General features: G+C 44.1%; 1 protein-coding gene across 3 annotated transcripts in view; it reads left to right on the forward strand.

The window, feature by feature from the left end:
* The window catches only part of TPD52L2 (TPD52 like 2), a 49,722-nt gene extending 30,228 nt beyond the window's left edge, over window positions 1-19,494 (forward strand). For all 3 annotated transcript variants that reach the window (XM_070744438.1, XM_070744436.1, XM_070744437.1), the window contains 2 exons: window positions 15,376-15,424; window positions 17,313-19,494. In XM_070744438.1, coding sequence (XP_070600539.1) covers window positions 15,376-15,424; window positions 17,313-17,411 — 148 coding nt within the window. In that variant the 3' untranslated portion in view covers window positions 17,412-19,494. The remainder of the gene's footprint in view (window positions 1-15,375; window positions 15,425-17,312) is intronic.
* The last annotated feature ends 1,491 nt before the right edge of the window (window positions 19,495-20,985 follow it).

Raw genomic sequence — 20,985 nt, forward strand, 5'->3', positions numbered from 1 at the left:
TCACCTAGATCTCATCAACATCTTGATTTTCCTTTTTCTAAAAGCATCTTTTAACCCCCGTCCGATGATCTAAATTAAAGGACTGTGGACAAATTAACATTTTATTATTGTTGAAATGTCCAGAACTTCCCTTGATCCATATCATTACACCGTATCCTTTGCCAATACTGCAGACTTTGGGGTTTATATAACCTAATTCTGATGATGTAGATAATATAATACTTTGCTGAAACTGCTGGCTTGGGAGCGCATTGAAACTGCTGTGCTTAAACATTGAAGGCAATCAGAAGTTCTGGGCAAATCGCTTCTGGAAAGACATTGGACCGTTATGAGGCAGAAATCCATCTCTTTTATATTAATTACTTTTGGCTTAAAAAGCTGCAGAGATGTGGTTTCTTTTGAGCCAAACGGAGAGAAGGAAGGTGGCCAAATTCTAGCATTGGGATTTCCCCACATACATAATGAAATTTAAATTTTTCCCCCTTGTCCCACATTGGGGGTTTTCTTATTAACAAGAGCCAGTTTGATTTAGTGGTTAGGACACTGGGAGAGAACCCGGGAGAGGGGGAATTCTAGTCCTACCTTAAGCATGAAAGCCGGCTAGGTGACTTTGGGCCAATTGCTAGGAGACATTGAGTTATAGTACCACCTGTTCTGCCTGACTGGCTCGGCAATGCGTAATAGTCCAAGGAAAAGAAATCAAACACACATGTGCTCTGCTAATCAGCAAACTTGTATTAGATAAACAAAAATGGCTTACTCAAAAAACAATTCTTAATGTCTGAAAACAATGCAAGGCTTACTTCAGCCGCATACAAAAAACACAGGGAAAAACAAAGATAACCTGGAATGAGCAAAGACGTTTCAGGAGTCCTTTTGAATCTTTGAAGCAAACAGCAAGTCCCAGTGTTTTCACCTCCCACTTGTCTGAAAAAGCTGGGTTGAAAACTCCAACGGCACAGAAACTTCGAAGCAGGAACCATAAAACAACACAGATAAACAGCCACAGTTTGCCTTGGCCTTTCTTCCCTTTTATCCCTTTAGCCCTCATTAAGGGAACCACACCCAGCCCTCAGTATAAGAACCACACCCAGCCCAGGTGCTCCTATAATGATTTGTAATACTCCTTAAAGCGATCCCTTCTTTGCATAGCTCTTCTGCTACGCAGATCAATATATTGATCTGCAGAAGAACCCAAGGAGGAAAGACTGTCTGAGGGACTGCAGGCCAAATCCCCTGGGCTGTCTGCTGAATCCTGCGTCCCAGTGGCCTCGTCCTCCTGGCTGTCTGCCACGTCTTCCTGGCTGTCAGCCAGGCTTTCCCATTCACTTTGTGCCGCGTCTCTCCCATCTGTGGGAGCAACGGCTGGCCCAGGCCCAAACACAACACCACCTTAGGCATGAAAGCTAGCTGGGTGACTTTGGGCCATTCATCAGGAGATGGTGAGTTTTAGTCCTGCCTTAGGCGTGAAAGTGGACTGAGTGGCCTTGGGCCAGTACCCTCTCTTTCAGCCCAATTGACCTTACACGATTCTGGTTATGGGGAAAATAGGAGAAGGAAAGATCCTGTCTGTTCCCCACTTCGAGTGGTTTATTTAAAAAATGATACAATGGTGGCTTCTAACTAGATAAATAAAAATAACGAGTAGACAGAGCAGCTGCCTCATGTGATGTGACAGTAACTGCGGACCAGCAGAGAAGAGAACGCTTCACTCACCGCAACCCTGGTTTTTCAGGAATTCTCCTTTCCCCATCCTGCTGGGATTATCTGGGTGGTAAGCGCATGCGATACTCTGATCACATAAGTATAAAAAGACAAATACCATTTTGAGGTCTGTGTGCACTTCTGCAATTTGTGTATCACTACAGCGCCTTCCTTTCTTTCTAAAATCTACACTTTGGCTCAAATGCATTTTAAAAAATGATGGTAGGCGCTGGCCTTTAACCTCTCCAAACTAATAGCAAACCCCACACCTACTAGTGTTTGATTATGTTACATTGTTGGGTCATGAAATTTAAATATGTTAAAGGGTTAAATAAGGTTCAGGAGGGAAGTGTTTTTAATAGGAAAGTGAGCACAAGAACAAGGGGACACAATCTGAGGTTAGTTGGGGGAAAGATCAGAAGCAACGTGAGAAAATATTATTTTACTGAAAGACTAGTAGATGCTTGGAACAAACTTCCAGCAGACGTGGTTGGTAAATCCACAGTCAATGAATTTAAACGTGCCTGGGATAAACATATATCCATCCTAAGATAAAATACAGGAAATAGTATAAGGGCAGACTAGATGGACCAGGAGGTCTTTTTCTGCTGTCAATCTTCTATTTTTCTATGAAACGTCTGTAAAAAAAATTCCACCAACTTGGCACCACGTACTCCACGGTCCTCTTCTTCCCCACCTCCTCTCTGCAGACCCCACTCCCTTCTAGCGCTGATAATATTTGCTAGTTGGGTAATAAAATGTCAGCAAAAAACCCATCAATCTCTGAGAGCAGCAAGGGACCTCACAATCTTGAGTCCTCTAAATCAGTGTTTCCCAACCTTTTTTGAGCCGCGGCACATTATTCATGTTTTCAAAATTCTGGGGAACACTGAAGGGGGGGCGGGGGGGCTAAAGAAAAGTTTGGATAAAAAAAATATCTCTTCCTCCATTTCACTCTATTTCTCCCTCCCTCTTTCTCTCTCTTCCTTCCCTTCTTTCTCTCCATCCCTCTTTCTTTCTTACTTTATTCCTGTCTTTTTTGCTCTCTTTCTCTCTCCCTCCTTCCCTCCCTCTATGTCTTTCCCTCTCCCTCCTTCCCCCCTTTCTCTCTCTCTCTTGCTTTCTTTCCCTCTCTTTCTCTTGCTTTCTTTCTCTCATTCTCTCTCCCCTCCTTTTTCTCTCTCTCTCTTTCTCTCTCATTCACCATGCCAGCAACAGAGAGAAAAAGAAAGAGCGAGAGAGAGCCGGAGAGAGAGTGGAGTGCGCAGCAGCCATCAGCCTCCTCGCCCTACTAGACGTCCCCAGCGCCCGGGCTCGCACCGCCTCCCGTTAGCCCGGCCGAAAGCCACACAGTCCCGGACTCCCGGATCGCTCGCTTCTCCGGCCAGCGAGGCGCTTTCCTGGGCAGATGGCTTTGCTGACCGGAGAAGCGAGCGATCCGGGAGTCCGGGACTGTGTGGCTTTGCGCCATGAAGAGAAGCAGCAGGGAAAAGTCGGCCGTTTTCTCTTCATGGTGCAAAGCCACACAGTCCCGGACTCCCGGATTGCTCGCCCCAAGGCAGGAGGCGGCGGCGGAGGAGAGTGGGCGGATCGGGCGGGCAATGGGGCAGGGCGGAGAAGCCAGGGGCGCGTTTGGCCGGAGGCACCGTGGGGAGGCAGGGGCAGGGAGGTGCGGCAGTAGGTGCCTCCGGCCAAACGCGCCCCTGGCTTCTCCGCCCTGCCCCATTGCCCGCCCGATCCGCCCACTCTCCTCCGCCGCCTCTCGCCGGCACACCTGACGGTGTCTCGCAGCACACCACTGTGCCGCGGCACACCGGTTGGGAAACGCTGCTCTAAATCAGGGGTCTCCAGCCTTGGCAACTTTAAGATTTGTGGACTTCAACTCCCAGAGTTCTTTGCAAAGCTTGGCTGAGGAACTCTGGGAGTTGAAGTCCACAAGTCTTAAAAGTTGCCAAGGTTGTAGACCGCTGCTCTAAATTGGTAATACTTACCTGGTCAGGATTAGAAACCAGGACAGTGATGAAAAATCTTTTTTTCCTCAGGTGCTGAAACGTCGTGCGTGCATGCTATCATACGTGCCCACACCCATAATTCAATGCCTGGGGAGGGCGAAAATGTCCTCCCCTGCTTCCTCAGAGACCCTCTGGAGGCCAGAAATGGCTTGTTTCCCAACTTCCTGTGGGCCCGGTAGGCCCATTTTTCACCCTACCCGGCCTCCAGAGGCTTTCCTGGAGCCTGGGGCGGGCAAAAACGTCCTCCCCCATCCCCCAGAGACCCTCCAGAAGCCGAAAATGCCCTTCCAGAGCCTCTGTGTAAGCCGAAAAACAGCTGGCCAGCACACAGATGTGCGCTGGATTTGAGCTACCAGTTTTAGGCAACTTGTGGACTTCAACTCCCAGAATTCCTGAGCCAATCATGCTACCGTGTTTCCCCGAAAATAAGACACTGTCTTATATTAATTTTTGCTTCAAAAGTTGTGCTAAGTCTTATTTTTTTTGGGGGGGGGTGCCTTATATTTCTCAAATAAGACAAATTCACAGGCAGAAAAGCTGACACCCCCAAAGAAAGTGTACCGTACGGTACACTGATTATGGTACAGTACCTGTCAGTATGGCACCCACACACACAAACGACGGCACTTATATGGTACAACAGTATACTCCCGCTATTGCAGCTTCCGGCCACCAGAGGAACTACAGTCTACGCACTGCAGTGGAGACTGTAATGGCGGTGAGACAGCAGCAGACTGTGTCTGCTGTACTGGACGGTACAAAGCGATGGAAGGGGCCAGCAGGGGACGCCACATTATTACGGTACCGCTATGAACAGCTTTGAATGGTACCGTATGTTTTTCCACCGTACCGTATGTAAACTTGACTACACCTTATTTTCGGGGGGGGGGGGGGGGGGGGGCTTATATTAGCAAATTCTGCAAAACCTCTGACATGCCTTACTTTCGGGGTACGTCTTATTTTCGGGGAAACAGGGTAGCTCAGGAACTCTGGGAGTTGAAGTCCACATGTCATAGAAGAGCCAACTTTGCCTACCCTGGAGCTAGGCCAACGGCTCGCCTGCTGGTATAGATGGCTCCACATGCAACCTGTGGCACTTTATGCCATAGGTTCACCATCACTGAACTGGGAGAACGTAGAAAAACGATTGTTTTATACCTTTTCTTCCTCTCAAAACTTAGTAGCTTTACGATGTCCCGAGTTCAGTCCCCCAAATTTCCCAGCTGTCCACATGTGGCCTTCAACTCCCAGAATGCCCCAGACGCACTCTAGCGAGGGGATTCTGGGAGATGAAGACTTCTGCCCTTCAAACACACACACACACACACACACAAATATTTTAACATTACCATGGTTGAGAAAGATTGCCATTTCTGGTTGCCATTGCTTCTCTTCAAATGATAGGGTTTTTTTGTGGGGTGGGGGATTTTTGGCTCCTATGACAGCTCCAGATATTTCTTTTTTTTTAAAAAAAATTATTTTTATTGATTTTCAAAAAAGACAAAGACATACAACATTAAACATTTAAGGAGCTACCATTGCTCCACTTATCATAGAAGTCTAACTATTACAGAAATATAAAAATCAGATCAAAGCAGAAATAGCACACATGTAAATTACATTCTTATTGAATTCAACTCTATTTTTATAATATTAAACTTATTATTCAGATTTATTTATATTTTAAGATATTCTATACTTAAACAAAAAAGGGAGGTTATTAGTAATACAGAAGAAAAAGAAAAATGAAAGAATATATACTTCTAAGTTAGTTATACTATATATTAATTCATTCTATCTTATAATTAACTATTAATACCATTTTTAAAATTCCACCAGTCATATACTTTATTCCATATTTTATAAAATTCTGTTTCAGTTTGATTATTTAAACGTTTAGTCAACAGCTCCAGATATTTCACCAAACCATCTTCAGGGTTTTTTTTTGAAGTGCAGAAAGACTCCCAGATGATTAAACCGGTCCCGTTTTCGAATTCATCTTATGTGATCAGAGGCTAAGTGTTGTGTTGACTTGCTATTTTGTGTGTGTGTGTGTGTGTGTTTGACGGGCAGAAGTCATCCCTGCTCAACTTGTCTTTACTGTGTGGTCTTTTTGAGGTTTTATGGCCCTTTTCCCCACCCACCCTCCAAACTCTGTGTGGTCTTTTTTACTTTCCTGGTGTGGCTGCGGTGTGACCCTGAGGTTTGGCTGCTTAAAACAGGTAAAGAGCTCTGTAGGTCAATCCAAATGGAGGAGGCCAGGAAAGCCCCTGCAAATTGGAACAGATTTGGTGTGTAAGTCACCTGGTAGAAAACGCTAGGAGGCTCAGTCTGTTTTCTAAATCAGGTTTTTCCAGTCCAGTCCAATTCCAGGCGGTACATTGCTCAACAATAGTAACTGTGGTAGGGATCTTGGAGTCCTAGTGGACAACCATTTAAATATGAGGCAACTGTTTGCAGCAGCTGCCAAAAAAGCCAACACAGTTCTATTCTGCAATAACAGAGGGAGAGAATCAAGATCACGTGAAGTGTTAATACCACTTTATAAAGCCTTGGTAAGGCCACACTTGGAATACGGCATCCAGTTTTGGTCGCTACGATGCAAAAAGGATGTTGAGAGTAGAAAAATTGGAGAGGAAAGCAAACGAGATGATTAGGGGACTGGAGGCTAAAACGTATGAAGAACGGTTGCAGGAACTGGGTATGTTGAGTTTAATGAAAAGAAGGACCAGGGGAGACACGATAGCAGCCTTCCAATATCTCAGGAGTTGCCACAAAAGTCAAGCTATTCTCCAAAGTGCCTGAGAGTAAGAACAAGAAGCAATGGGTGGAATCTAAACAAGGAGAGAAGCAACTTAGAACTAAGGAGAAACGGTTGATCAGTGGAACAGCTTTCCTCCAGAAGTTATGAATGCTCCAATACGGGAAGTTTTTAAGCAGATTTTGGATAACTGTCTGAAGTAGTGTAGGGTTTCCTGCCTAAGCAGGGGGTTGGAGACCTCCAAGGTCCCTTCCAACTCTGTTGTGGTTGTTGTTGCTGTTGGTGTGGTGTTATTTCCCTCTTAGCTGGGCCAGTGGCTCTCCTGCTGGGGATGATGGGAGAAACCAACTGGGTCAAGTCTGAAGCTAAATTGAATTGGGTTCGATCCAACGGGAGTTAGTTGTAGAATGAGCTTCCTTTGGATTCAGGAAAGAACCAGGTTGTGGTTAAGGCTGTAGGCTAGAAACCAGGCGACGGTGTGTTGTAGTTCCACTTCAGTATGAAAGCCAAATCAGTGACTTTGGGCCAGTCAACAAGAAGTTCTAATCCCACCTTTCATATGAAAAGTCAGCCGGGTGAGTTTGGGCCAGTCACCAGGAGTCTTTGAGTTTTAGTCACGCCTTAGGCACAAGATCCCCTTATATAGAGCGCTGGTGAGACCCCATTTGGAAGACTGTGTTCAGTTCTGGAGACCTCACCTACAAAAAGATATTGACAAAATTGAACGGGTCCAAAGACGGGCTACAAGAATGGTGGAAGGTCTGAAGCATAAAACGTATCAGGAAAGACTTAATGAACTCAATCTGTATAGTCTGGAGGACAGAAGGAAAAGGGGGGACATGATCGAAACATTGAAATATGTTAAAGGGTTAAATAAGGTTCAGGAGGGAAGTGTTTTTAATAGGAAAGCAAACACAAGAACAAGGGGACACAATCTGAAGTTAGTTGGGTGAAAGATCAAAAGCAATGTGAGAAAATATTATTTTACTGAAAGAGTAGTAGATGCTTGGAACAAACTTCCAGCAGACGTGGTTGGTAAATCCACAATAACTGAATTTAAACATGCCTGGGATAAACATGGATCCATTGTAAGATAAAATACAGGCAATAGTATAAGGGCAGACTAGATGGACGATGAGGTCTTTTTCTGCCGTCACTCTTCTATGTTTTTATGTTTCTAAGTCAACTGGGTGACTGAGCCAATCACCAGGAAACTGTGAGTTCTAGTCCCGCCTTAGGCACAAGTCGACTGGGTGACTTTGGGCCAATCAGTAAGAGAGAGGGAGCTCCCGTCCCACCATTGGCATGAAAGCCAGCTGGATGACGTTGAGCCAATCACTGTCATCTCATAGGGTGTCAGTTCTTGTAGGGAGGAAGAAGGAGCACTAAATATGTTTACTGCTTTGAGCTGTTTGTAAAAAAAAATAAAAGTGGGAGATGAACAAACAAACAAATAACCCCACTGCCAATTGCTCTTCTCATTCCTCCAGCGATGAACAAGACGGAGAGTTTATTTATTTATTTTTAAAATATTTTATTTGCACTTAAAATCACCTGGAATGATGGTGGCCTTTGTTGGAAGACTCCCAGGTTTGTTTGCTAATGTCACTCTTGAAAAACTGGTTTTCTTAGTTGCTGCTTCCTTGTCACCCAGCCGTTATCTTTATTTTGTTTTGTTTTAATTTATTTATTTAAATTTATTTATTTATTTGACAAAACATGTACAAGGTAATAGATATCATATAAACATTAAAGGAAGCAGGTAAATTTGGACAATAGGACAGTGGGACAGGGACAGTAGGAACAATGGTGCGCTTATGCACGCCCCTTACAGACCTCTTAGGAATGGGGTGACTGTAGAGCAGGGGTCCCCAAACATTTTACACAGGGGGCCAGTTCGCTGTCCCTCAGACTGTTGGAGGGCCGGACTATTAAAAAAATCTGCGGTTTTCTTAACGCCGCCCTGGGGAGGAGGAGGAGGCGAAGTGGAGCAAATCCCCAACTCCTTGCCGAGTTTTCTCTTTCTTTCTCTCTCTCTCACTCTTTCTTCCTCTCCTTTTCTTTATCCCTTTCTCTCACTATCTCTCTCTCTCTCTCTCTCACTATCTCTCTCTCTCTCTTGCTTGCTTTCTCTCTCTCACTCACTCTTTCTATCTCTCCCTCTTTCTCTGTCCCTCTCTCTTTCTCTTGCTTTCTTTCTCTCTCACTCACTCTCTTTCTATCTCTCCCTCTTCCTTTCTCTCTCCCTCTCTCTCTCCCTCTTTCTTTCTTTCTTTCTCTCTCTCTCTCTTTCTCTCTCCCTCTCTCTCTCCCTCTTTCTTTCTTTCTTTCTCTCTCTCTTTCTCTCTTGCTTTCGCGGTGAGTGGACGGGAGATTCCGGAGCTTATTGTGTATATGTAAAATCTTGTGCGCTGCCGCGGGCCAGATAGATGACCTCAGCAGGCCGCATGCGTCCCGCCGGCCATAGTTTGGGGACCGCTGCTGTAGAGAGTCTAAGGTTAAAGCTTTTGGGGTTTGGGGAAGAAACCACAAAGTCAGGTTGTGCATTCTAGGTATTGATCACTCTGTTGCTGAAGTCGTATTTCCTGCAGTTGAGTTTCGAGCCGGTTTGTCCTGCCAGAAGTTGCCATCTGGCGTTCTTATCAGGAGTTGTGTGTTGGTGACACCTGGAGCAAAAGGCCAAGGCGTTCCTTCATTGTCCAATCCAGCATAACTTTAGTCTCGGGGGGGAGAAGGCATCCCTTCTATAATCTTCCTATGATGCGCAAATTAAAATGAGCCCAAAGGGGATTTTGAAAACACAACGGGGCTTGAAAAACTTTTCACTGGAGAAGCAAAAACAGCCTGGCTTCAATGATTGAAAATCTCTATAGACAAAAGGTAGACAGGTACGGCTAGACCAGTGTTCCCCAACCCTGGCAACTTGAAGATATCTGGACTTCAACTCCCAGAATTTCAAAATGCTTTACCTCCCCTGGACCCCCTGCATACCGTCCCTTCTTCTTTTAAGATTCATCTCTTGGAGGATTGTTTGAGGCCCGAGTGTCGAATGCGGACGATGCGGCCTTGCAATGTCGCCCCTAACCTTCTCTCTTTCCTTCTTCTCAATTTCTGCTTCCCTCGGATCCTGGGGCAGGGCCCATCCGTTCTCACATTCGCTTAGGTAAGGCAGAGGGTTCGTCTGTAATGGGGACTCTGGTTTCAGCTAGGTCGTTCTTCGGGAATGCAGGTGGTCCTCCACTTACAACCACAGCAAGGCCGGAAAGTTCTCTTGCTAAGCACCCTAGAGCAGTGGTTCTCAGCCTGGGGGACGGGATCCCTTTGGGGGTCGAACAACCATTTCACAGCGGTCAGCTAAGACCACAGTAAAAGACAAATTTCTCATAGTGTTAGGAACTAAAGCTTTTATTCTAGTGCCTTGGAACAAGCAGGCATTTACATTTGGGGTGTCCCTCTGACCTTCCTGCCAATCAGCTTAAAGCTCTGTTGGGAGAATTGGCGCTAGACTTATGGTTGGGGGTCACCATAACACGAGGAACTCTATTAAGGGGTCACAGCAAAAAGGGGCAACAAGAAGGATCAAGCAAATGTAGCCCCTCCCTTATGAAACCAGGTTGCAATGCCTTGGACTCTTCAGCCTTGAAAGGCGGCGTTTAAAGGGGGACTTGATCAAAGTGTATAAAATCATGCCTGGGGTAGAAAAGGTGGATAGAGAAAAATTTTCTCTAACCCACAATACTAGGATGAGGGGTCACTCCCTAAAGCTCATAGGTAAGAAAGTGAGGACAAATAAAGGGACATATTTCTTCACCCAGAGGGTCCTTGGTTTATGGAATTCCCTCCCAGAAGAGGTTGTGACAGCTGTCAGCCTGAAGAGCTTCAAGCCAGGATTAGACAGGTTCATGGATGCCAAGTGTATCGGTGGTTATTGAAACGGATGTCCATGTGCCGCCTCTATGTTGGTTGAGGCAGGCAGGGTTCCCTTGGGTCCCATTTGTTGGGGGTCAGGAGAAAGGGAGGGTTTTGCCTTCTCTTTCTGCTGAAGATCCCCCTGGACAATTGGTGGGCCACTGTGTGACACAGAATGCTGGACTCGATGGGCTTTGGCCTGATTCAGCATGGCTCTTTTTATGTATGTTTGTTTGTTTGTTTTTATTATTTATTTATTTATGTATTTATGTATTTATTTATTTTAATTTGTATGCCGCCCCCTCTCTGTAGACTCAGGGCGGCTCATATCAGTAATAGAAAAACAACATACAATACAAATCTAATAATTAAAACTAAAAACCCATAATTTAAAAAACATGCACACAACATACCGTACATAAACAATATAAGCCTGGGGAAGTTATCTCAGTTCCCCCATGCCTGACGACAGTGGTGGGTTTTAAGGAGCTTACATAAGGCGAGGAGGGTGGGGGCAATTCTGATCTCGGGGGAGTTGGCTCCAGAGAGTCGGGGCCGCCACAGAGAAGGCTCTTCCCCTGGGTCCCGCCAAACAGCATTGTTTAGTCGACGGGACCTGGAGCAGGCCAACTCTGTGGGACCTAACTGGTCGCTGGGATTCGTGCGGCAGAAGGCGGTCATTAGATTCATTAGAAAGGTTGAGAACCATTGCTGTAGAGCAGTGTTTCCCAACCTTGGCAACTTGAAGCTATATGGACTTCAACTGCCAGAATTCCCCAGCCAGCGAATGCTGGCTGGGGAATTCTGGGAGTTGAAGTCCAAATAGCTTCAAGTTGCCAAGGTTGGGAAACACTGCTGTAGAGGTTTCATTTACCTTTCCTTGCTGCAGTTGCTAAGTGAATCTCTGCAATGGTTGCATTTAGTAACCCAGTTGTTAAACTAATCCGGCTTCCCTGGTTGAATTCACTTATCAGAAAGTCACAGAAGGGGATCGCGTGACCCCTGGAACGCTGTGCCAACATTTTTTCAGCGCTGTTGTAACTTCAAACAGTCATTAAATGAGAGGTTGTAAGTTGAGGACGGCCGGTCTGTGCTTCTGATCCTCTGCTGAGACGGTCCGAGAACGTATCGCGATTTGCACTCTGCGAGGACGGCAATGGAACAGGGTGCGGCGCTATCCGTGGTTTAACGCTTTTAACATTTCCTTCCTTTCCTCTTAATGCTTCCGAGTAGCAGTTACTCCATTCGTCATTCGATAAGTATGCCGGCAATGAGGTAATGTAGCCAAAGCTCCCATTTTCTCCACGAAACGATGTTGGCAAGGGGTCTTTGGGCGGGCACGGTCAGTTGGAGGTCGTTTTAAATGCTCTGCGCCAGGGGTAGGCAAAGTTGACTCTTCTATGACATGTGGACTTCAACTCCCAGAATTCCTGAGCTAGCATGATTGGCTCAGGAATTCTGGGAGTTGGAGTCCACAAGTCATAGAAGAGCCAACTTTGCCTACCCCCTGGCTCAGAGCACCCTGAGCATTAACAATAGCATTGGGGAACAGCAGTTTCGTTGTCTTAAATCTGTGACTTGTTTTCAACTAACATTTGGCCTCTGGATCCAAAATAACTACAGTTTTTGTCTATCACATCAACTTTTTAAACTACAGGATATCCTCAAAAGTCATACAACCTCATGCATAGCCAGAGGTATAACAAGCAGGAAGAGGGAGATTGTGATCCCGCTGTATAGAGCGCTGGTGAGACCCCATTTGGAATACTATGTTCAGTTCTGGAGACCTCACCTACAAAAAGATATTGACAAAATTGAACGGGTTACAAAAATGGTGGAAGGTCTTAAGCATAAAACGTATCAGGAAAGACTTCATGAACTCCATCTGTATAGTCTGGAGGACAGAAGGAAAAGGGGGGACATGATCGAAACATTTAAATATGTTAAAGGGTTAAATAAGGTTCAGGAAGGAAGTGTTTTTAATAGGAAAGTGAACACAAGAACAAGGGGGCACAATCTGAGGTTAGTTGGGGGGGAAATTAGAAGTAACATGAGAAAATATTTTACTGAAAGAGTAGTAGATGCTTGGAACAAACTTCCAGCAGACGTGGTTGGTAAATCCACAGTAACTGAATTTAAACATGCCTGGGATAAACATATATCCATCGTAAGATAAAATACAGGAAATAGTATAAGGGCAGACTAGATGGACCACGAGGTCTTTTTCTGCCATCAATCTATGTTTGTATTCATACAAAGGCTGGAATAGTTACTGCAAGTTAAATTGTGTTCGTACAAATAGTTGGTTTTTATCGAACAGTAATTACACATATTAAGGTAAAAGTTTTCGCTTATAGCTTTTTCTGGAGTGTTTAATCTGTGGACATTCTCACTTGATTTATTTATTTATTCGATTTTTTTATGCCGCTCTTCTCCTTAGACACAGGGCGGCTTACAACATGTTAGCAATAGCACTTTTTTAACAGAGCTCGGCTTAAACATTTAAACACTTAAACAGTTGCAGGAACTGGGTATGTCTAGTTTAATGAAAAGAAGGACCAGGGGAGACATGATAGCAATCTTCCAATATCTCAGGGCTTGCCCCAAAGAAGAGGGAGTCAAGCTATTCTCCAAAGCACCTGAGGGTAGAACAAGAAGCAATGGGTGGAAACTAAACAAGGAGAGAAGTAACTTAGAACTAAGGAGAAATTTCCTGACAGTTAGAACAATTAATCTGTGGAACAGCTTGCCTCCAGAAGTTGTGAATGCCCCAACATTGGAAGTTTTTAAGAAGATGTTGGATAACCATTTGTCTGAAAGTGTAGGGTTTCCTCCATCAGCACGGGGTTGGACTAGAAGACCTTGAAGGTCCCTTCCAATTCTGTTATTCTGTCATATTTGAGGGGTTGTCCCAGAGAGGAGCGGAGTCGACCTATTCTCCAAAAGCACTAGAGGGCTACGGAGAGGGGCGGCATACAAATCTAATTAATAATAATAATAAGAAGAATTAACTGTGGAAGATTATTAAAAAGAAATCCAACCTAGAACGAAGGAGTTTTTAATGCTGCCCTTCTCCTTAGACTCATGGCGGTTTACAACATGTTAGCAATAGCACTTTTTTAACAGAGCTAGGCTATTGCCCCACAATCCGGGTCCTCATTTGACCCACCTCGGAAGGATGGAAGGCTGTTGATGCTTCAACAATAGTCAGCCCATCCTATATACATCCCATCTACCTTGATCCTGTGCCTCTATGGCCTTCAAATCTTGGTGGAATCGTTCACTCTGCTCATTACTGACTGCACCAAGATTTTCCAGGAAGTGAGCAAGAAGGCTATGTAAAAAATGCAATTTGATGCTCATGTTGCCTAATTAATTTTATTATATGTATAAGGTGAAGAGAAAAAACTTGATGTGGTAGAAGAAAACTAACTACAGTTTTGAAACCAGCATGTCTAATTAATTATAAAAAAAGCTCAAAAATCAAACTCAACAGAAATTGTGTTACAAATTGTTCCCCAGTGTAATTTGTGTAGCCTGCCACTTGATCTTTCAGAAGGTCCTCACTGGGAGCTGCTGAAGAAATATTAATGTATTTATACTTGCAGTTCTGAACCTGGGCAAGTTTAAGATATGTGGACTTCAACTCCCAGAATTCCCCAACCAGCATTGCTGGCTGGGGAATTCTGGGAGTTGAAGTCCATACATCCTACACTTGCCAAACTTGAAAAAAACCATTTTGGCGCCTCTTGCTTGTTGATTCCATGTTCGGTCTGGCGAAGTGGCAATAATTTAAATGTTATTTTTTGTAAGACACCTCAAGCGAGTCACTGAAAAGTGAGGGGGCGAGGCCATATAAATTCTCTAAATAAAATAAATAAAGAAATAAATGGTGGTAAAGAAAGTTTGTCAACAGGAATGAAGCCTGTGGAGTCTGAGATGGTGATGGGACTTGAGCATTTAGTGGTTGTTCGTGTTATTGCAACCATGGGGGCTTTGCCTGTCACCCTTGTATCTTATGATTTGTGATGATGGTATTTTATGATTATCGTGACTTATCACTTGTCGTTTGTATGTACAGAGAGTTTGTGCACCAAAGGCAAATTCCTTCTGTGTCCAATCGCACTTGGCCAATAAAGCTATTCCTTTCCATTCCTTATTCTGTTCTGTTTGGTTCTGTTCTGTTCCATTCCATATTTTATTTTATTATTTTATTTCATTTATTTTAATTTTATTTCTTTCAATTCCATATTCTACTCTACTCTATTCTACTCTTACTCTACCCAAATCCACTCCATATTTTATTCCATTCCATTCCATTATTCTACTCTACTCTACTCTACTCCATTCCACACCCTCCATATTTCATTCCATTCCATTCCATTCCATATTTATACCATTCTATTCCACTCCATATTCTATTCTATTCTACTCTAACTCTTATTCCACATTTTATTCCATTCCATTCTATATTTTATTCCATTCCATTCCATTATTCTACTCTACTCCACTCCATTCCACACCCTCCATATTTTATTCCATTCCATATTTTATTCAATTCCATATTCTACTCTACTCTTACTCTAACTCTTACTCCATATTTTATTCCATTCCATATTCTATTCTATTCTATTCTACTCTTACTCCATTCCATTTTTTATTCCATGCCATTCTATATGAATGAGCTTCCATGGAAGCTTTAAGTCATCTTTCTGAAAAAAAGTATCTGTGTTTCTCACTCAGCCAAGAATTGTGGCTTTCAAGGATTCTTTTGTGTAGCTTCCCTTGGGTTTTCCAGATCATGATTATGTAGAGTTCAGCAAATTGTGGAGGTGGTAAATTGTGGGAAGTGGGTTCTGGAGTGCTGTCAAGATACCCCAGCCCGCCCCATGATGGCCTGCCCAAACAAAGGATGCAAAATTGTAGTCCTCTCTGTTTATTGTTTATTTTTATTTTTTTTGACATAACTGGTCTTTTTCCTTTTGCAAGGAATTCTGCAACTTTCAAGTCTTTCGAAGACAGAGTTGGAACCATGAAGGTAATTTTCCTTCCAAACATGGGAGAACCTCCTCCTCCTCTATTAGCCAATGGAGAGCTGGTTAGTAGTTAAGGCACCAGGCTAGAAAATGGGAGACCGTGAATTGTAATCTCGCTTTAGCCGTGAAAGCCAGTTGGGTGATTTTGGGCCAATCGCAGAAGATATTGAATTCTAGTCCCGCCTTAGCCATGAAAGACAGTTGGATAACTTTGAGCCAATCATAAGAGACAGTGAGTTCTAGTCCTGCCTTAGCCATGAAAGTCAGGTGGGTGGTGGATGACTTTGGGCCAATCACAGGAGACATTGAGTTCTAGTTCCACCTTAGCTATGAAAGCCAGATGGATGACTTTGAGCCAATCACAAGAGAAAATGAGTTCTAGTCCCACCTTAGCCATGAAAACTAGCTGCATGACTTTGGGCCAATCACAGGAGACACTGAGTTCTAGTCCCGCCTCAGCCATGAAAACCAGCTGGGTGACTTTGGGCCAATCACAGGAGACACTGATTTCTAGTTCCACCTTAGCCATGAAAACCAGCTGGGTGACTTTGGGCCAATCATCAGGAGACACTGAGTTCTAGTCCCGCCTTAGCCATGAAAGCCAACTGGATGACTTTGGGCCAATCATAGGCGACTCTGAGTTCTATTCATGCCTTTGGCATGATAACCGGCTGGGTGACTTTGGACCAATTGCTAGAAGACCTGTAATTTTAATCCAGCCTTAGGCATTAAATCCAATTGGGTGACTACGGGCCAGGCACTAGGAATTTTAGTCCTGTCTTAAGCATAACCAGCTTGGTGAGTTTGGGCCAAGTCTCAAGACTCATTTATGTCGCCAGGCATGGGGCAATTAGATCAAGCCCCCTTCCCCTGTTTATGAGATGTAATGTGTGGTTGTGAATGAGTTGGCCAATAGATTTTAATGTATATGGGATTTTAGTAGTAATTTTAATTAATTAGATTTGTTGTGTTGTTTTTTGGTACTCTGTGAGCCGCCCCGAGTCTTCGGAGAAGGGAGGCATACAAATCTAATAAATAATAATCACTCCCTCCCTTTCAGCCCAACCGACCTCAGAGGTGGCTCTTGGGGCAGGAAAATTAGGAGGAAGGAGTATCAGATTTATTATTTATTTATTTATTGGATTTGTATGCCGCCCCTCTCCGGAGACTCGGGGCGGCTAACAGCAATAATAAAACAGCATATAATAATAATCCAATACTAAAACCAGTTAAAAACCCATTATTATAAAAACCAAACATACATAGACATACCATGCATAAAATTGTAAAGGCCTAGGGGGAAAGAGTATCTCAATTCCCCCATGCCTGGCGGCAGAGGTGGGTTTTAAGCATCTTATGAAAGGCAAGGAGCGTGGGGGCAATTCTAATCTCTGGGGGGAGTTGGTTCCAGAGGGCCGGGGCCACCACAGAGAAGGCTCTTCCCCTGGGTCCCACCAAGCGGCATTGTTTAATTGACGGGACCCAGAGAAGGCCCACTCTGTGGGACCTAACTGGTCGCTGGGATTCGTGCAGCAGAAGGCAGTCCCAGAGATAATCTGGTCCGGTGCCATGAAGGGCTTTATAGGTCATAACCAACACTTTGAATTGTGACCGGAAACTGATCGGCAACCAGTGCAGACTGCGGAGTGTTGGTGTAACATGGGCATATTTGGGAAAGCCCACGATTGCTCTCGCAGCTGCATTCTGCACGATCTGAAGTTTCCGAACACTTTTCAAAGGTAGCCCCATATAGATACTGAATTGTTCATAACAAGATATAGGAGATACAGAGTTTGAAAAAAAAATGGACTTCAATGGGTGGAGGGATGGAGCAGAAAAACCCAAGGGAGACTCCGGTCCGCTTAACACCTTTTCCTTTTTTTCTTTCAGTCCAAAGTTGTGGGTGGCAAAGATAACGACGGCGTCAACCAGCTCCATTCTCCAACGGCTGCTGGCGACAAGCCGTCCCAGGACAACGCACCTTTCTAAGCCCTTACAGCGTGGCGGTGCATGGCTGCCAGAGCCCCACCCTTTGCTCTTCCCAACACGCAAGGCGGAGAAAAAAAAGAGAAAAAAAGAAGAAAAAAAAGGAAACACACACACACACAACAACAAAAATGAGAATTGCGGTCCCGCTCGGAAGAGAGAGGTCCATTACATCGCTCTTCGCTGCTGGAAATCTTCAGGTCCAATAAAGTGAACAGACGGCTTTTTGTACACTTACCTACTTTTACACTAAAGGTTTGTCGAGGGTGACCCCCCACGCTGCGCTTCCTTTCCGGAAGGGTTGTCAGTGGGGAGGATTTGGCTGTTTGAGCCCCAAAAAGACCCTCCCCTTTGAGGCGGCTTCAGAGGCTTGTAGACATGGGCCCCCCTCCTCGTTCTTCCAGTTGCAAGCAGAAATTTCAATTTTTTTATGCGACCCGGGGAAAATAAGGGTCGTTTCCAGGAGGCGTTTAGCTGTACGTGAAAACAGCCCAGCCCTCTTAATATACCCTTACTCCATCTTCTTGGTATATATAACTAGCTAGCTTTCAGTTATCCGAGCTCGTTTCCTTTTTTGGGCTAATTTATAGTGCCCGTGACTGCTTTGGAAATTTCACCGTCTCTTGTTTAGACCGATAAACCCAAGTTTACTTAGGGTTTAAAGATATTCCCACCCTTTCTTCTGGGATTCCCAATAAGGAATCCCCTCTTAGCCTCAGCTAAGCCTGCCGCCTGGGCTTCTCTTAAGCTTTAATCTCAGAAAGTTTATTTTTTGGTGGGGAATTTTCAGGGGTGGTGGGGTGGGGACAACAGGGGACTTCCACGGCGCATCAGCTTTTCCGCATCGCCATTAGGCCTCCCCCTTCCCCCCCACCCTCTGGTTTCTCAGATGCCCGGAGCCGAAATACAAGCCTTACATCACCACCTGCTTTAATCATTTATAATCTTTTTATATCCCGGGAAGTGTGAAAGAAGGTTGTGAGTGATGGAAAGGGAAGGAAACAGGTTGAGGCATCTTACCATAGAAACCGGCATGTGGCTCTTTAATGTTCATTTCAGCGCGTCGTGTACATACTCACTTACACGCCTGGTCTCTCTCTCTCTTTCTCTCTTTTTCTCTCTCTCTCTCTCTGTGTGTCTCTCTCTCTCCCCTGTATGGAATTTGCCTTTCTGTCCTCTGGGTTTGGGTCTCTCCTTAGAAAGTCCCGGAAGCTGCCAGGGACCCGCCGGGACGATCAGGGCACCCCCAAAATTTATTCCCTTCTGCCCGGTTTTCTTTCTTCGTTGTGTTGCTCCTTCTTGGATTGACTTTCCGTCCGATTGTTTTCGAGGTTCCGATGGTGGGATTCTTCTTCGTGGCTTCTGCCGCTTGTGGCGGGTGGCACTGTGCCTTGGCTGCTCTTGGCGATTACGCGCGGAAACACTAATACCTGGAGGGAAGGGCGAGAATGCGCCGTTCTCCCAACTTTGCCCCTCGAAGGCAGAGGCGCCCCTAAGCGACCCAGACTTTTCGGTGCCTTAGAGCAGTGTTTCCCAACCTTGGCAACTTGAAGATATTTGGACTTCAACTCCCAGAATTCCCCAGCCAGCAAATGCTGGCTGGGGAATTCTGGGAGTTGAAGTCCAGATACCTTCAAGTTGCCAAAGTTGGGCAACACTGCCTTAGAGGCTCAACGGGGTGGGAAGCAGCGCCCCCCCCCCCCCATAGATACCAACGGTGACACTTAGCACGCGGAAAGAACCGTTTGGCGACTCATCCTCTCTCTCCAACCACCCGAGAAGCAAGTTTGGACTCTCAAAAAACGCGGACGATGAAATTCTTCCCGCGTCCCTTTTGTTGCTGTTGGTTGAATAGCTTCCTGGGTCAGAACCTGGCTCAAGAGAGGCAGGAGGTCCACAGAGGTTGCGGTGGGGTTTTTTTTACGGTAGTTTCTTAAGAGGGAGGTAGCCTACCTGTGTTTTTTGGAAAAACAAAAGGGAGAATCAGTGTCGATACGACCGGGCGCTGCAGGACGAAGCTAAGTTATTTCTCCTGTAATGGGTTTGGGGGGAAATTTGTCAATAAAATATTCCTTTTGCAAAAGCAGAGCGCTTGTGTGTGTGTTCTGTTATATCTTCGGATCCGCAAAATCCTGGTTGTAGGCCGCGATCCCCAGCCTGTGGTGTGTTAGCGTTCCAAGTAATATTAACCCATAGAAATCAGAACTCCGAGGCAGAGATTCCTCAACAGTTTTTTTTAAAGAGATCATATTGGCACATCAATATGAAAGTTCCTGCAGTTTTCACATCAGGGCGGGATCATCTTTGGCATTCCCACGGTCATGTGACCCAAATTCAGAGCGTTGGCAACCGACTCACATTTTTTGGGGGGTGGGGATTTTTAAAAAAAATTTCTTCTCCAATCACGTGTACAGAAAAAAAGATACCATTAATTTTAAATTACATTACAATACAGTGTTCCCTCAATTTTCGCGGGGGATGCGTTCCAAGACCGCCCGCGAAAGTCGAATTTCCGCGAAGTAGCGATGCAGAAGTAAATACACTATTTTTGGCTATGAACACTATCACAAGCCTTCCTTTAGCACTTTAAACCCCTAAATTGCAATTTCCCATTCCCTTAGCAACCATTTAAATTATTACTCACCCTGTTTATTTACTAAAGTTTATTAAAAAAATATGTATTAAAGGCAAACAAAAGTTTGGCAATGACATGACATAATCGGGCGGGAAAAACCGTGGTATAGGGAAAAAACCCATGAAGTATTTTTTAATTAATATTTTTGAAAAACCGTGGTATAGACTTTTCGCGAAGTTTGAACCCGCGAAAATTGAGGGAACACTGTATATCATTTTTGCAATTTTGGTATACATAAATTAACCAATGCCACCTCCTTACCATTTGACATCTGAACCAAAAAATAATTATTCCAATTCCTTATATGATAAGAAATTTTAAAAAAACTGCTAGCCAATATACATTTTAGGCTGTTACTATTCTTAATCACATCAAATTAATTAGATCACAATGTTTCAATTTTGTCAAAACCTCCTCCATATCAATTTTCATATATGCTTTAAACCCTTTTCCATAATAAATGCCCTTTAGAATAAAAAAGAAAAAGGACATTAAGGGAAAATAAAAGGAGGAAAGATTTCTGATTACCTCCAACACAGTATTTAAATTAAAATCATTGCTAAAAAAATAGTTAAAATATATATAAAGGAGGCAAGAAAGGAGAACCCACCAAATAGTATATCCCAAATATTGCCAAATTAATAAGCCAAATTTAAAAAGAACCCAATTAAAAATAATTCCCTTTCATGAATAAAAATACAAAATAAAAATAGAGATTAAAGAATATTAGAAGATAGAAGGGGAAAAAATAAGAAAAGATAAGAAAGAAGATAAGAAAAAGAGAATAAAAACAAAACTAAATACTCCATACATTCATCATACCCTACTCTGGTTATAAGGCTTTCAATCCATAACACTTTCAATCCAATAGAGTCATCCTACCCTATTCTAGGAGGAAAAAAAAGTCACTGTATTCACATTTATGACGGTCGCATTGTCCCT

This window comes from Erythrolamprus reginae, chromosome 3 (genome assembly GCF_031021105.1).
Source record: "Erythrolamprus reginae isolate rEryReg1 chromosome 3, rEryReg1.hap1, whole genome shotgun sequence".
NCBI classification, from domain to species: Eukaryota; Metazoa; Chordata; class Lepidosauria; order Squamata; family Dipsadidae; genus Erythrolamprus; species Erythrolamprus reginae.